At 32.9% G+C, this 17,639-nt stretch overlaps 2 protein-coding genes across 2 annotated transcripts in view; both read right to left on the bottom strand.

The window, feature by feature from the left end:
- Positions 1-11,018, bottom strand: part of nrd1b (nardilysin b (N-arginine dibasic convertase)) — a 16,358-nt gene extending 5,340 nt beyond the window's left edge. The window contains exons 1-23 of the mRNA XM_016538735.1: positions 10,943-11,018; positions 10,553-10,719; positions 9,346-9,547; positions 9,190-9,271; positions 8,956-9,109; positions 8,792-8,865; positions 8,374-8,469; positions 8,156-8,278; positions 8,003-8,060; positions 7,841-7,914; positions 6,676-6,745; positions 6,448-6,525; positions 6,231-6,351; positions 6,058-6,116; positions 4,445-4,499; positions 4,258-4,362; positions 4,013-4,167; positions 3,249-3,399; positions 3,015-3,142; positions 2,770-2,932; positions 2,654-2,685; positions 1,226-1,364; positions 1,056-1,103 (exon numbers count right to left, since the gene is read on the bottom strand). Coding sequence (XP_016394221.1) covers positions 1,056-1,103; positions 1,226-1,364; positions 2,654-2,685; positions 2,770-2,932; positions 3,015-3,142; positions 3,249-3,399; positions 4,013-4,167; positions 4,258-4,362; positions 4,445-4,499; positions 6,058-6,116; positions 6,231-6,351; positions 6,448-6,525; positions 6,676-6,745; positions 7,841-7,914; positions 8,003-8,060; positions 8,156-8,278; positions 8,374-8,469; positions 8,792-8,865; positions 8,956-9,109; positions 9,190-9,271; positions 9,346-9,547; positions 10,553-10,704 — 2,319 coding nt within the window. The 5' untranslated portion in view covers positions 10,705-10,719; positions 10,943-11,018. The remainder of the gene's footprint in view (positions 1-1,055; positions 1,104-1,225; positions 1,365-2,653; positions 2,686-2,769; positions 2,933-3,014; positions 3,143-3,248; positions 3,400-4,012; positions 4,168-4,257; positions 4,363-4,444; positions 4,500-6,057; positions 6,117-6,230; positions 6,352-6,447; positions 6,526-6,675; positions 6,746-7,840; positions 7,915-8,002; positions 8,061-8,155; positions 8,279-8,373; positions 8,470-8,791; positions 8,866-8,955; positions 9,110-9,189; positions 9,272-9,345; positions 9,548-10,552; positions 10,720-10,942) is intronic.
- A 2,607-nt stretch (positions 11,019-13,625) lies between these two features.
- The window catches only part of LOC107728588 (ras-related protein Rab-3B-like), a 6,949-nt gene continuing 2,935 nt past the window's right edge, over positions 13,626-17,639 (bottom strand). The window contains exons 2-5 of the mRNA XM_016538815.1: positions 17,295-17,519; positions 15,001-15,119; positions 14,801-14,925; positions 13,626-14,729 (exon numbers count right to left, since the gene is read on the bottom strand). Coding sequence (XP_016394301.1) covers positions 14,545-14,729; positions 14,801-14,925; positions 15,001-15,119; positions 17,295-17,519 — 654 coding nt within the window. The 3' untranslated portion in view covers positions 13,626-14,544. The remainder of the gene's footprint in view (positions 14,730-14,800; positions 14,926-15,000; positions 15,120-17,294; positions 17,520-17,639) is intronic.

Genomic DNA, 17,639 nt, shown 5'->3' with positions numbered 1-17,639 from the left:
TCCTGGGTTCGTGACATCACAAACCCAGATAAACCCCCGCCCTCGGGAAAAGGCAGCAAAGGGGGCGAGGCCATGTTGTGCTGCTTTAGAGAAGAGGAAGAGAAAACTAGAGGTGCATGTAAAAATCTGTTCATATATGAATCACGATTCTGTCTTCTAACGATTCTAATGGATTCACAAGTTTCAAAATCAATGTTCTAAAGCAGCGGTTCACAATCCTGTTCCTCGCGTCCCCCTGCTCTGCACACGCTCTGCATCTCTCTCTCTCTCTTTCAGCTCAGCTCCAACAATGAATTGTTACAATTATACACTTATTTTCACATAGCTATGAGAAGCGTTAAACATGGACGTGTGTGCAGTTGCCGTACTGTATTAAAGCTTTAATCAAGATAAAACCCTATATTAAAATCTAACATAAGCAGTAGCATTTACAAATAACAGCGTATCTAAAAGTATGAGACAACAACAAACAAAAAACATAGGCCTACCATTAAAAGCTGTGCTTGCACAGGTTCTGCACGATCCTCTTCAATAATATCCTCTGCTTCTCAATCGGGCTCAAACTGATAAGCGATATTAACGATGCCGTTGTTTACAATACAACCGGAGCACATGCCGCTGAGGTGAGGGGCGGGACGCTTAGACGCGTACTAGAAGTGGTTTAGCCAATCACACTGGGCTAGCTAACCAATCAGACCCATCGCCTATTTCTGAGGGAGGGGCTTCATAAAAGAAGGAAATGATCAGCGTGTTTCTCAGAGAAGGGACAGAGCGGTGTGGAATAAAGGTAAATTGTGACAAATATTGCGGGTTTTTTTTTTAAACAAAGGATTAATACATGTTAGACTGCATCCCATAAACACAATCAAGCCTAGAAAAAAACCCCGTCAACCACCCCTTTAATATAACTCCGACTGTATTCGTCTGAAAGATGAAAGTCATATACACCTAGGATGCCTTGAGGGTGAGTAAAACATGGACTAATTTTCATTTTTGGGTAAACTAACCCTTTAAGAAAGAAGGACAATACAGATACTTTCAACGATGAAACTCACCACGAGCAGCTCCATCAGTGTATGTTCCCGCAAGTTCTTCAGCCCTGTCTGGAAACAAAAACTACTTTAAGTGCAAAATTTAGGTTTTTGTTTTTCACAGAGCTATTAAACAGTTTGAGAATATCTGGAATACAGCACAGGAGACATTTGGACTGCTAACTGACCATTACCTGATAGTATACTGTGACTTCGGAGTTAGCGTCGGCTTTATTGAGCGACTGGACTTTACATAAGTGGTGCGTCTGTGGCAACTCCACCACTCGGAACAGGACAGGAGGTTCAGCTGGAGGAGCTTTATACTGAAGTTTCCTGGAAAACACCAGGATGTTGTATTTGCCAGTAAATAAATTACATGAATAGAAAAAACATACTTATTTGAAAAAGATATTACACTATGAATTCTTAATTAAACAAGTAGTTCTCAGATTTTTTTTGGTGATGCCCCCTTTGAAAGTAGGAAAACTTTTGCAGATCACCCCATAATCTGATTCTTAAAAATGTTTAATAATAAAAAAACTCCACAGTTTACATTTATTAAATTAACGGACTGTTGTGAATCTGCTGTGAAAAAATCATTAATATTTTGTATTTTCTTTCAGCTTCATATTTTTTCTTATGAATAATATAAACTTTTTTTTATCTTTTTGTGAAATCAAAAGTAATTTTCTTTTATTTTACTAAGAAAAAGTAACAAGATAACGTAACATGCATTACATGTAACACGTTACCTCAACAATAACAAAAAATAATTTTATAATATATAACTATTGTAAGTATGCATTCTTGCAAGTAAATTGAATAAATAAAAAGTTTTATTTTGTTATATTTCCCTAAAAAGGTAACCTGATAATGTAAAATGTTACCTAAACATTAACAATTTGTTAATAAAATATGAAAAATGTACTTTTGTAAGTTTAACTTTTTCTAAGTAGAACTTTTTGTAATTAAATGAAGTGATTTTATTTAGTTATTTTACTTCGAAAAAGTAACTTGATAACATAACACGCATTACATGTAGCACATTACCACAACAATAAGAATTTTTTTTTATAATATATAAAAAATGAACTATTGTAAGTAAACATTCTTGTAAGTAAATTGAATAAATAAATAAATAAAAAGTAAGTATAACTTTTTCTAAGTAGAACTTGATTTATTTTTTTTTATTACGATTAAATGTACTTTATTATCTTCCAAAAAGCAACTTGATAACGTAACATGTATTACATGTAACACTCTACCTCAACATTACCAAAAAAATAATTTTATAAAATTAAGTATCTTTGTAAGTAAACTTAAAAAATAAAAAAATTATTTTATTTTGTAATATTTCCAAAAATAACCTGGCAATGTAACATGTGTTACATGTAACACGCTACCTCAACATTATTAACAATTTATTTTTAAATAATAAATATTTTTAAATAATATAAAAAATATAGAGCTAAACTGAATTAATTATTTTATTTTCTTGTACTTCCATAGAAGTAACCTTATAACATAACACGCTTTAGATATTACACACATTATTATATAACGTAAAACATTTACAATATACTTCTATTATATCTAACAAACAGAAGAAGCAGTCAACTTACTCTATAAAATACTGTAGAAATTCCTTGGATTCCTGTTTGTGCAGAAATTGTACAAAAATGAACAATTACAGTGTAAATACATGTTTAAAATGAAATAACTCACCAATAAGACTCACAGCACTTGTGAAGTTCCCTTGTATGAGTCCTTCCACAAATAACTCGGCCTTGAATCGATTCACAAAGTCCATGAGATCAGTCACACCGAGGTCGGCCATGATAGCTTCATACTTCTGCATCACAGACCAGCGATGGTGCTCCAGGATCTGCAGTCGAACATCTCTGAAACACAGGAAGTCAGACTTCATCTGCATCAAATAATGCGAACGGAGATCACAGTGGTCTGAAATCTGCGGTTACCCACCTTCCAAGTCGATCTGGCTTAATGAGGATGATGTAGTAGGTTTTCTTCAGCTGCTCAATGTACATGCTGAACACATTTGGAGCGGTGCTAAAGTTGGCCAGGTGGTCTACGATCAGGTTCAGAAGCAACTAAAGGATTAAAAATAGACGTTTTACTGGCAGAATCGGTTTGTTCAAACAAATCAGATTGGTTCCAGGCAGATTCAAAAAGAATCAAAGTCACTATACAACTCACAGGCAGTTTGTGATTGAATCCTTTGAGTCTGATGAACAAGCCGTGGTCTCCAGGAAATAACATATACTCCAGTTGAGCAACATCAGCATCGTATGCCGGCTCCGCCAGATTATGAGCCAGAATATTCACAAAGAGATCAAACAGGACCAGACTGGGAGGGAAAAAAAGACAATTTATGTGGTAATATTTCCGCCATGGAATAAAAAAAATTAAAAAGGTCATTGCAACTTTTTAGCTCACAATTCAGACTTTTTCCCAGAATTCGAAATGTGTACTTTTTTCTTGGAATTCTGGGTTGGTATCTCGCAATTCTAAGTTTGTATCTCAGAATTCATATTTGTTCTGAGAATTTTGAGAAGAAAGTGTGAGCTAAAAAGTCGCAATTACCGGGCTTCTATATGTGGCAGGGTTCGGCCAGAAGGCTTTGCCACAGAATTATTCATTGAATTTGTTGAGAAATGATCTTATAATATCTTGCATCTCTGTATTCCTATTTTTTTATTCTGCATTATTACAGATGATTTTTATTTTCTGAGAATATCACATTATTCTTTTTTTTAAAATTTTAACCAGAACTGCATAGAATTTTAATATCAATTTAATAATTATAATAAACATTAATTTTAGATTAATGTAAATAAATTTGTTCAAATGTGTAATTCTTTATTTAAATGTATTTAAATAAATGTATTTAATATTGGTTATCAGCTAACAGTATCTGCCATCATTTTAACACCGGTGGATCCCTAAAAACAAAACCACACTTTTCCCAGATCCTTTGTGGTGGTGGATTACCTTCAACACTGTACTGCGTCCCAAACCACTTCTCGTTTAGAGGACAGCGCCCATCATGCTCGGGTGACAGCAGTAATATATTGGCTGTTGCTGGAGTCAAGAGTGTCAAAGGAGCTGAGATGACCTTCAACCACAGATATATCAGATTCAACATCAGAACTACGAGCATAAAATGTTTAGCATTGAAAGCTCAGTGCAATAGATAATAACATGCCTCTGGGTTGTATTCAAACATCAGCTGGTCTCCACGCAGGAAGTCCTCTTTTGGGAAAAGTTGCATGTTTTCACAAATGTTCGCCACAAACTCAATTGGTTCCATCTGGTATAAAAAATATAAATATGAGAGATGATGTCCTGCATCTGGTCTACACAGTAAATGATTTGAGATGATTTCACGTCACCTGCTCCTGATAGTGAAACTCATTGGCTTCAATCTTCTGGATTTCTTCATAGATCCTGAGAAAAGCCATAACCAAGAGAGTGTTGAGTTTTTTGTTTTTGTATTTAATAAAACCAACAGGATTCAAGGATATTTAAAAAGAGAGAGATTCTTTTCTTCTCGAGAACCATTCTTCACTGAATATGGCTCTTGAGTTGTTTGGAGGTAACACAATATAGGTTCTTCAGATCAGTGTCTTAGTTTCTGGCTTCTGCAAATGGCATATTTGCTATGAAAGTTTTCAAATGCCATATAAACTCACTGACACGAGTAGACTTAGAGGTAATGAATATGAATAATTGATTATCGGTATGAAATCAGTGCGTTGTTCAATATTTTGTGAGCACACAAAATGAAACCTAAGTGATTCAATAACTATCCTGTTTCATTTTTTAATATTATTATTATTATTATTATTTAATTTTAAATATTAAAAAGATTAATATTGATCTTCCTTGTATTATCATTATTAAAAAAATTAAAAAATAACAATTTGTTATAAATGTTACAAATGTAAATTTTATTTTGAAATTAATGTGATAATATTAATAAAACAAATATAAACTAAATAAACATAATAAAGATTTACTTTCTAAAATGTATTCCAATATTGTTTTATTATATATATATTATTCCAATATTTTATTATTATTATAAACAACAATTTACACATTTTATACTTTTATTTTCAAATATACATAAGAGAGTAAGTATAAAAAAAAATAAAAATAAATGATTACTTTATACAATTTTCCATTTATATATATATATATAATATAAAAATATAATTTGTCATTTTCATAGTTTTACATATTTTAATACCTTTTAGAATAATGTAAATTACTATAAATTTTAATAATTAATCATTTATAAAGTACATATGAACAATAATATATTTTATAAAGTATTATTATTATTATCATGTTAAATGTCAGTATAGATTGATTACTTATATGAATAATTAAGTAAAACACAAACACACATAAAATTAATTGATTCAATAACTATCATTTTAATATTTACATTTTTTAAAATTATTTATCTATTCCTTCCTTCCTAATTTTTTGTAGCATTTAAAATTAATTTAGGTTTAATTTAATTAAGTATATTATTTAAGTACAATGACTAAATTTAGTTTTTAGTGTTTTAATAATATAGAATTTTAAAATTGGCTATAAAATCAGCTCTAGATCTACATCAGCCAAAATTTTAATGCCAGTGCATCTCTATACCGATTCTTCATTCTTTATCATTTTTTTTAGATGATTTTTAATCTTTGAGATTAAGGACACATAAATTCAATAAAGTGATAAATTAAATTCTGTTAAATTTTAATAATTCAATTCAATTCAATATATTATTATAGTTTAATGTTATTATAAATCTAAATCAAATTATGTTACATAAAAATGTTTTATTATCTTCAGAGGTTATTTTCTTCTTGAGAACCATTTTTTTTACCACTGTATAATGTTCTTTAAAATATATAGATAAACTCTAATCGTTGTCCTCCAGCATCAAGCTGTAGGTTTCTAATGTTTAAAAAAAGCAAGGTTTCAATCTTCTGATTCCCACCTCTGTTGAGGTCCGACGGACTGAAGCATCTTCAGATACTGGAATACTATATGAATGACCTACAACCACAATAAAACATCGCATCATTAATGTTTAAAGAAGAATAAAAGTATTCAAACCACATAAAAACAGCTAAGGATGGTAAGTGAGCGAACATGATGGGTTTTTCAGACCTGGAAGAAGTTCTGGAAGCCCTCGTCACTCAAGGTGATTGAAACGCTGAAGATGGAGTAGGTGGTGTTCTGATCGAAACCCGACTCACTGTTTCCTCCAAACAGAGCCAGAGCCCAGCACCTTCACATGCAGAGCATTGATTCATTTGATGCATTGCAAACTGATTCATTAGTGACCAGTTTAATTATTCAAATATGAAAAGAAAGCCAAACTCACTTCTTTCTGAGTAAAGACAGTACACTTCCAGCTCCTTCATGACCAATCAGCCAGGAAATGTAATGCAGGGGTTTCACTCTACGACCCACCGTACAAACAAACAGTCATACTTTAATGCCATTAGCACAATGCAAACTTGTACTATTACACCGTGCTGTCCTGGCTTTGAAGCATCTTGGCCGCGGCAGGGTAAGACGATTTTGACAGCTGTCCGGATGTGTTACTGACCTGTAATGTTTGTCCTGAGGTGGAAGAGCCCAGCTGATGGTCAGCGCATGAATCTTTCGCACAGGCACCACTGTAAATGCCACATGAAGTTAAGCTTCCAAACACCCATTTAAATTCATAAAACACATGAGTAGACTGAGATTTGAGAGGCACTGAATCATTTAAATAAAGACATTTAGAATGAAATCAGTATGATGTTCAATTGTTCAATGCGGATATGTAAGTGATGAAATAAATGAATTATTTTGGTTTAATTTTAATATTTACATTTAATTAAAAGAAATAAAATATAAAAAACAAATATTTATTATTAAGTTGCACATAAATTAAATTAAAATTATTTATTATTATTTAATTGTAAATATTAAAAAAAAAGATTAATATTGCTTTACTTTGTATTATCATTACAATTAAAAAAATAAAAAATAACAACAATTTGTTATATGTTACAAAAGTACATTTTATTTTCAAACATACATTTGATGATTAAATATTAATAAAACAAAAAAATAAATAAAAACAATAAAAATTTGTTTTATAAAATGTATTACAATATGTTTTTATTATTATCATTATTATAAACAACGACAATTTACAAATTGTATAACAATTAAAAAAATAAAAAATAACAACAATTTGTTATATGTTACAAAAGTACATTTTATTTTCAAACATACATTTGATGATTAAATATGAATAAAACAAAAAAATAAATAAAAACAATAAAAATTTGTTTTATAAAATGTATTACAATATGTTTTTATTATTATCATTATTATAAACAACGACAATTTACAAATTGTATACTTTTATTTTCAAATATACATGTGAGAGTAAATATAAATAAAATAAACAATAAATATATTTTATTAAGTATTATTATTATTATTTTATGAAATGTCAGTATAGATTTATATGAATAATTAAGTAAATAATTAAATTAAATAAAAAAACGAAATTAAATATAAAAACCCCTAAATTAAATATTATATATACATAACTTGATTAGATTTTATTATATTTTTATAATGTTATTTAAATATTAGTTTATATATTATGCATTAAATATTAAATTTAAAAAATGAAAATGATCATTTACATTAAATGAAAGATCAAAAAGGCTTTTAAACTGACCTAATCTATAAAACAGAAAATCCAATGCTACCTCTGTAAAGCTTGTTGAAATCTGGAGTATCAAATGGATCCTGAAGGTCTGAAAAATCTGCCCGTGGCTGGCCACTGTGAAAAGAACCGAAAAGAAATGACATGAAAATAAACCCTGGTCAATATAGAAATAAGAAGAAATATGACTGTTTAACATACGTACTTGTTTGGGATCTTAATGCAGATCGCTCGCACCCATTCTTCCAGGTTATCAAGTGTCTCTATCAGGATATAGTGTCCAAAATTAGACGCTCAAACGTAAATCTGAGATTCGTACTGTACATGAATTCTCAGATAAATCCTTTATTCTCATTACCTTTGGACTGCACTGCGAGCGTCATATAATGAGCAGAGTAATACCTCCTCCAGAACTCTCTCAGACGCTCATAAGTGTCGATATTCTTCTCTCTGGGTTCGTTTTTCAGTGTCTGAGCATTTCCTGATGAAACACACAGAGAAAAACAAACATCATAACAATCATTCTCATGTCTGACATCTCCGGACGTTATGTATGTGTGAGTAGCACGCACTGACCCCAGAAGAACTTGCTCATCGGGTGACCAGCTTTTGCTAGACCTCCAAACAGCATCTCTTTGCGATTAGAGTCTAATGGCTGGGCCATCTGGTACTCTGTTAACAGGTTTAGACAATTTAGCTAAATTACATTTCATTATTTAAAAAAATAGTTCACCCAGAAATTCAAATGTACTCACGCTCAGGCCATCCAAGATGTAGATGAGTTTGTTTCCTCATCCGAACAGATTTGGAGAAAATTAGCATTACATCTTGCTCACCAATTGCAGTGAATGGGTGCCGTCAGAATGAGAGTCCAAACAGCTGATAAAAACGTCACAATAATGCTAAATTTCTCCAAATTTGTTCAGATGAAGAAATAAACTCTTTTACATTTTGGATGGCCTGAGGGTGAGTACATTTCCAGCAGTTTACTGACCGCTGTCTACGGCCTCCACCTCCCTGTCAACTGCATCAGGAATCATCAGGGGACCAATGAAAAACTGCACCCACCTGTGGACAAACACAGCAAATGCTGATTATTAAAGGCACAGTTCACCCTAAAATAAAAAACGTGTTTGATTACCGAGTATTTTTGCTCACCGATCCAGTGCTTCTCTGAGGTACTTTCTTTGAACATCAAACTTGAAGATGGTCCGCTCACAGTCTGTGGAAGCGTTGTCACTTCCTCCATGTTTTTTCAGGAAAGCATCGAAGCCATTTTCGGCCGGGTACTTCTCGCTGCCCATAAAGACCACTGGGACAAAGAGAAAAAATGTTCATGTGAATAAAAAGAAAATAAAAAGGTAAGAATGAAATGAACATCAAGGAACGCACTGTGCTCGAGGAAATGGGCGAGACCAGGTAGATCGGCAGGGTCACTGAAGCTTCCCACGCTGATACAGAGCGCAGCTGCGGACTGAGATATGATATAAGACATTTTATATGATATATCTACAAAAATTAAGATAACTGTAAAGAACTGACAGTCACCTGTTTCTCTGAACGGCAATTCTTCTTCACCCCTTCACTGCATTTATTCACACAGTTGCTGTCTTCATTAGTGCTCTCACTGTCACCATCCTCTTCCTCACCGGAGTCTTCCTCCTCTTTGGCAACTGGCTCTCTGTTACTCTCTGACTGGGTGAGGTCTGATATGAGCAGTGCTTTGAGTCCATTGCTCAGCTCTATGTACCTGAAACAGGTGGAATTATTTATTTTCAGAAAATAAATAGCATCAAAAAATAAATATGTATCATTATTATTATTATTGTTATTATTAAATAATAATAATAAAAATAAACAACGGTTTAATTAATAAATACATTTAAATAAATGTATGATTTTATTTTCAAATATACATTTGATAATATAATTAAAATAATTTAAAAACAAAAAATAATACTAATAAAATACATTAAAATAGGCATTTAATAATAATAATAATAATAAAAATTACAACAATTTATTTTAACATTAAAACATTTATTTTAATTTTGTTATTAAATATATATTTGATTCATATAATAAATATAAATAAAATACATGAAACTTAAATATAAATTACCAAAATAAAAACATTAAAATTTTTATTAAAATGTATACATTTATTTTATAAAATACATCTGATAATATAATTAAAAACAAATAAAATAAATAACTTACTTTACAGTACATATTAAAATATTTTATATTATTAATAACAATTTTGTAATTCTATTTTTACATCTACATTTGATAATATAACTAAATATAAACTAAATAAAAACAAAATACTAATTTACTTTATCAAATGATTGAAATTATTATTTATTCATATTTATATTCTAATATTTAGCATTTTAATTTCAATTATACATTAGATAATATTATTCGATATAAACAAGATAAAAACGAATCTCAAAATAATTATTTACTTTCCAAAATATAGTTCATACAATATGACTTTAATATTTAGATGTAATACTTACATTACTTACTGTAATAATGATAATGATAATACGTTAAAAATAATAATAAATTTAATATTCTCAATTATTAATATCAAGTAATATATAACATTAATATGATAAGCGTTACTATTAATTTCTATTATAATATTATTAAATCCATTTACCAAAAATATATTATAAAATGTATACATTATAATTATTTTTGTTGTTGTTGTTATTATTACAAACCATAACATGTCTCAGGTTACCTGTATTTTTTGGGGTCGCTTGGTGATTTGACTATTACAGGGTCACTCTGATCCGCTTCTCCGGCTCGAGCCGGTGGAGGCTCTCCGCACTCTGGACCGGACACTTCACCGGCAGATCCACCGGAAGTTCTGGCCTTATTCGTCTGGGGCATTTTGACTCAAACACTCTGCGTATAACAACCCAAACCTATTAGACAGTGTCCAAACACAGAGGTACAGTAGATTTAACGTGACTGACACCTGTCACCAATACATTTAAGGTAACTTCCTTTGGTGTATTAAAACTCCAGTAGCTACTAATCTCTATCAGGAACTGCAACAAGACAACAGTAAAAAGCGTTTTGATAATCAAACGATTAAGTAATCAAGACAATTACCGTAAGTACATACCAATATTTCTGTTGGTGTTGGGATTACGGATGTTACACCGACGCTCTTGATGCGCACACCTAATACACTGAAATCTCATTGGCTGATAAACCATGGCATAAAAAAACAAGAACTAATCTGATTGGTCGAGCCATTCGGCGCTGCCACAAATGAAAGATAAGCGTTGAATTTAGGAACAGGTTTATCTGGTTCTCATATAATCCTTCAGACGTGTTGTTAAACTAAAACAAAACCTACAGTATTAGAAATTGTTTTCGGTAATTGAAATAAACCTAAAATAACACAAATATATATATATAAATATTACATGAAAAACGAATTAAGCTGAAGTAATTAAAATAAGTAAAAACCTTAAAGCAGCACTATGTAACTTTTGGCGCTCTAGCGGTTAATAAACAGAACTGCACACATCCCGCGAAAGAACATTCCAACCGGAGCTACTTCTCTAAGTTTATGTCTATGGCGATTCACGCAGGTATGTGTTACTCCGCAGCGGTGACGACCCGACCAGGCTACAATAGTCCAAATATAAGTACTTATTATAAGTGTACCGTAGTGATTCGGAATAAGACAAAAACGCGGTTTGGAAGATGAAGATGATGTACTCGCTCATTATATACATTTTGCAAATTTTGAACAAAGAAAAAGTTACATAGTGCTGCTTTAAGTTGAGGTAGGCCTATTAAAATTAAAAACCTTAATATGAGGTAGGCCTATTAGCCTAAAATCAATAAACTGAAATAACAATAAAGCTATATAGAAATATTTTTAAAAAGCTAATAAAAAAGAAAAAAGCATGTACAAATATTAATTCAACTTAAACTAAAATTAAAAGTGAAAATCTAAAAACAAAGGGTAATTAAAAAAATACTAATATGCTGCAAGACCATGAAGTAAGATTTTGATTTTTTTTAATGAAGAATAAGAATACTGTAGCCTAATTAAAGCTCTTTATTTTGGTGAATTTTGGTGATATAAATGAGATAATATTTACTTCACGTGCAAATATACAAGTAAGAATCTGATTTTTTTTTAAACGAAGAATAAGAATAGGCTACTGTAATTAAAGCTCTTTATTTTGGTGAATTTTGAGTTTTGAAAGTTTTCATTTCATATAGTATACTGTATATGTGACCCTGGAGCACAAAACCAGTCATAAGTAGCACAGGTATATTTGTAGCAATAGCCAGCAATACATTGTATGGGTCAAAATTATAAATTTTTCTTTTAATAATTAGGATATTAAGTAAAGATCATGTTCCATGAAGATATTTTGTAAATTTCCTACTGTAAACATATCAAAATTAAATTTTGGATTAGTAATATGCGTTGCTAAGGACTTAATTTGGACAACTTTAAAGGCGATTTTCTCAATATTTTGATTTTTTTGCACCCTCAGATTCCAGATTTTCAAATAGTTGTATCTCGGCCAAATATTGTCCTGTCCTAACAAACCATACACTAATGGAAAGCTTATTTATTCAGATGATGCATAAATCTCAATTTCAAAAAATTGACCCATATGACTGGTTTTGTGGTGCAGGGTCACAAATATAGGTTAGTATATATCCTTATTATAGGCGACTGCCCATCAGCAAAGCATACATACAATGACAGACGTGGCATGTAAATATTAGCATTATTACATGTGATTTGTGCTTTTATTGTTACAAATTGCATCTAAAAGTAACATTCACAACTGTACAATCACTGTATGCCCTAGTGCAAATTGTCTACAAATCAAAATACACTGACAGCAAAGGTACAACTAGCCTATATATTCCAGCAGCATAAAAATAAATATCTACTCAGGAAAACAAAAAGTAGCCTATAACATCGGAATTAAAAATACCTCATTTAAAATAATTTCGACTATAGTTACATAAAACACTCATACGTCACTTGATAAAAATCCAAAGTAGATTATACATACACGAACCCACAAGGATTTGCTACAAGTTTCTGAAATATGAAGACATCCTGGCACGAGTTCACAATATATCTTGACGTTCCGCTTGAGGATTTGAGCGAAGAATAATATCTTTCGAACGTCACCTGACTATGAAATGTGCTGATTGTGTTCGGTCTATTATTACACACAACTGTTACATGTGGTTTCTGACAATAGGCTACTAAGTTTAACATGAATTCAATATTATATTTTTGTGTAAGACATGAATTTTATTTAGCGTACTTAATCATGAATTTACTAAACGTCACATTTTTTCTCTCTTAACATAAAGATCGCTTAAGCAAGTGCTCATATTCTCAAAACACATACTGTGCCAGCAGTTAAGAGATGGAGTCCAACATACAATGTGCATCTGCTTCTGATCCAATCAAATCAGAGCATCGACACCACCCTGAAAACTGCATAATGGCCATTTTGCAAAAGTCTGAGTTTATCTTTGTGCCTTTTAACAAAATATCCACCATTTTACCTTCACTAATGGGATAGTTCACTCATTTACTCATCCACATGTTGTTCCAAATCTGTATGATCCAAACAGCTGCTGGTAGCCATTCACTTGCATAGTATTTTTTTTCCCCATACTATAAAATTCAATGGCTACCGTCAACTGTTTGGTTAACAACATTCTCCAAAATATCCTCTTTTGTGTTTAACAGGAGAAAGAAAATCATTCAGGTTTGGTACAACTTGAGGATGAGGTAAATGATGACAGAATTTTTACTTTTGGGTGAACTATCCCTTAAAAGTACTCATATACTACACTCAATATATAATTCATAAGATTAGCAAGATTGTGCCACAACAGATTGTGTTTTAAATCTAGTTTCGGCAGTGAACACAAGTTCTGAGAGCCAAGTAGTAGTTTTTGTGCTTTGCTCTAGTCCCTGCTTTGAGTTTCCTATGGACTGATTAAGTTAGAAGTGTACTATTATTACTGAACTACTTCACATGTTTGACAGCTACAAACGAACAAGGGTGCGTTTCCCGAAGCATTGTTAGCCAACTATGGTCGCAAGTTCAGTCGTTATCAACGTAATTCAATGATTCGGTGTTTCCCGAAACCATAGTTCCAACGAATATTCGCAAACAGCATCGAAAACTTGTGTGGTTGGAGCTACAGCTCTCTCTTCCTGTGGTTAGAAGCATAGATTCTTGTTAGCATGTTGTCTTAATGTACATACATTATTTTGTATGCATTTTCGAAGAGTGCGCATGTACGTAAATGCACACGAGAACCCTGGAGTGTGCTGCAAAAGTAAACACGCGATGAATCGTACATCAAATAAAGAAAAACGAGGGGAACAAAATAGTTAAGTAATCCTCAGATGCTACGTTTGTAGAAAAATTACGTTGTGGAGAAGTACATTTTACGCCAATTAAATAGTGTGTAAACGTGATTTTAAAATTTTTTACTCCACTACCTGGGTGCGTCATTAACGACAATTTTATATTGTTAAAATGATGAAGGTGCGACCACGTTACTATGATTTCGTCACTGGCTAGTTACGTTTTTCTAACGATGCATCATACTATGAAACGCACCCCAGATTGGTTCCAATCGCCATATAACAGAACATCAAACAACATCGGATCCGCTGCTGATAAGTTGGCATATGAATTGAGATGGAAATCAGCAACAATTCTGAGGTAGCTGGGGCGGCTTATCGGTTAGCCGGGTGGTTTTGGCACCGGTGACCATGGATGGATCCGTATCGACTCTCTCGGACATCTTCACGCAGATAATGTCAACTAAGCGCTCAAATACTTGTCTGACGTTGATGTTCTCCTTGGCGCTGGCTTCGAAGTACTCAAACCCTGTGAGAACGAATCCGAAGAAATCAGATCAAAAACCAATGAATCAGATAAAGGCTGGACATATAACTTACCTAACTGGTCGGCCAAGTGTTTGCCCTTCTCAAAAGGCACCACCCTCTCTTCATCCATGTCACATTTGTTCCCCACTAATATCACCTGAGCGTTATCCCATGAATAGGTCTTAATCTGTGTTGCCCTGAAAGCAAAAGCGCATTTATGGCACATAACTTCAGTGGATAAACCCTATGGATTCCGGATTAAAGCTGCTCACCAGTCCTGCACTGCATTGAAGGACTCTTCATTTGAGATGTCGTACATGAGGATGAAGCCCATGGCTCCTCTATAGTAAGCTGTAGTAATAGTTCTATACCGTTCCTGTCCTGCTGTATCCTATAGACAACACAGAAAATCATGGATTCATTGATAAGGAATATCATCCTATGCTTTGGAGGAAAAACACATAAAATCGGCTGAATGGATTCGAAAACGGTAAAACTCAACTGTTTAACTCTAGGGGAGTTGGAAAATGAGCCTATTTTCAAAAATAGTGGAGTGTTCCTTTAAGGGGATAGTTCAGCCAGAAATGAAAATGACCATGATTTACTCACCCTCAAGCCATCCTAGCTGTTCATGACTCTCTTCTTTCAGATGGATACAACCAGAGTTATATAAAAAATGTCCTGGCTCTTCCAAGCTTTTTAATGGCAGTGAATGGGGGGGTTAAGATTTTGAAGCCCAAAAAAGTGCATCCATCCATCATAAAAAGTCTCCACATGGCTCCGGGGGGTTAATAAAGGACTCCTAAAGTGAAGTTATGCATTTGTGTAAGAAAAATATCCATATTTAAAACTTTTTAAACCGTAATTGCTAGCTTTCACTAACTGTCTTTCATGAGAGAGTGGCGTTTGGTGTAGCGTAAGCTCTGGTGAGAATATGCTAGTCTCGCGAGAACCAAGTTTTGTTTACAGCAAAGGAAAATCAGTCTCCTCTAATCTTACATCAAAATCCTCCAACATTTTCTTTTCAAATCCTCATTTTGTACTTCTAATTTGTGATCAGTGCTTTGTTTTGCTCTCTCCTCCGTGCTTCCGCGTTTGTCGCTTCTCACCAGAGCTTATGCTACGCTACGCCATCCGCTGGAACGCCGTTCTTTCATGAACATGAGTACGACAGTTAGCGGAAGCTAGAGATTACAGTTTATACCTGATTTTGAGACTTCAAAATCTCAGCACCAATTCACTGCCATTATAAAGCTTGGAAGAGCCAGGACATTTTTTAATGGAACTCCGATTGTATTCGTCCAAAAGAAGAAAGTCATATACACCTAGGATAGCTTGAGGGTGAGTAAATCATGGGGTCATTTCAATTTTTGAGTGAACTATTCCTTTAAGGCCATTCACACAAAGAACGAGAACTGTAAAGATAACAATAACAATAATATTAGCACCCACATCTACAGTCAATAACATTCCGTTTATTATTATTGTGCGCTGCAGATTTATTGTCTAGCACATTTATTGCCCAAGCTCTTTAAAGTCAGGTGAATTCTGATTGGCTGTCAATGTTTTAATCATCTATCAGCTGGAAAAAAATAGTTAATTCCGAAGTTATAATTTCTCTGTTTTTCCATATTTATTAATTTTATTCATTGTAATCCATTAAACTACAAAAATACTTTTCTACATTTGATATACTTTTTATTAATTAATTAAAAATGTAAAAATATTTTTTTTTACTTATCAAAAACTTAAAAAATAACTAATATATACTTATCACAGATACATTCATTTTAATTCATTTTTTTTAAAATCAAATTATACATTTTATTTATTTTAATCTCATGACTTTTCCATTCCCGGAAAATCAAAGATGCAATTCACACCTTGGTGGCATTGTTATTTATAACAGTGTAATATCATGACCTTCAATGCTCCATGAATGCAACTGATAACCAAACATGAGGAGGACAAACTAAATGAATGGTTTGGTGAAACGTTGTAATTTCTCTATTTTAGGCCCATCTTTATTTAAGCTCATTTTGTTTTGTTCCACTTGGCGCCAGTTTCCCTGCAGCTGTTTTGAATGAGAGCCTATTTTTAACACCTCACGATCAATACACCCAGATTATGCATTATCACAAACTGTGGCTGTGTCATACTTGTCACCCAGTGCTTTCATGTGCTTTCAAACTCTCTTCCCACCCCTTCTTACCCTCAGGGGCCGCTTTAATTGGCTATGAGGATCTCTCTCTGCCAGGGAGCAGTATGGAGTGCTGCTTCCATGACAACCAGCATCGATGATGCATGTGGGGGAAAAAAAAAGAAGGCGCTTGCTTTCTTTTCCTCCAGAAAAAGATGGCTCTCATTCACAGCCTGGTGGAAGGTGATTGCGGAATGTAGAGGATGCGCACTTTACATAATACAGCCGGATGCGGTTCGAGTTTAATGATGCCAGCCAATCACATTAGAACAACAAACAATCTGGGGCTAAAAATAACCTCATTTTCATTCACATATGACATTATTATGCATTTAATTACACCAATATGCCTGCTCCAGCACTCACCCATATCTGGAGCTTCACTCTCTTGTCGTTCCTGTAAACCGTCTTCACCTTAAAGTCGATGCCGACCGTGCTGACGAAAGAGTTGCTAAAAGAGTCATCTGCATATCTGAATAAAAAGCTGGTCTTTCCTACACTGCTGTTGCCAATAATCAGGAGTTTGAACATGTAATCAAAGTTCTGATCAGATCCATCTCTTTGCCCAAAGCGTTGATCTGCTTTTGCCATCTGTAAACAGAGACAAGAGAATAAATACCAGTATCAACCCTGTTACTGGTACTGAGCAGAGGATGTATTTAAATATATATATATATATATATATATATATATATATAGGCCTATATATCA

The sequence above is a fragment of the Sinocyclocheilus rhinocerous genome, unplaced genomic scaffold (assembly GCF_001515625.1).
Source record: "Sinocyclocheilus rhinocerous isolate Xijiao unplaced genomic scaffold, SAMN03320098_v1.1 scaffold1238, whole genome shotgun sequence".
NCBI classification, from domain to species: domain Eukaryota; kingdom Metazoa; phylum Chordata; class Actinopteri; order Cypriniformes; family Cyprinidae; genus Sinocyclocheilus; species Sinocyclocheilus rhinocerous.
The sequence above is the reverse complement of the archived record's forward strand: the minus strand, read 5'-3'. Positions and strand labels throughout refer to the sequence as shown.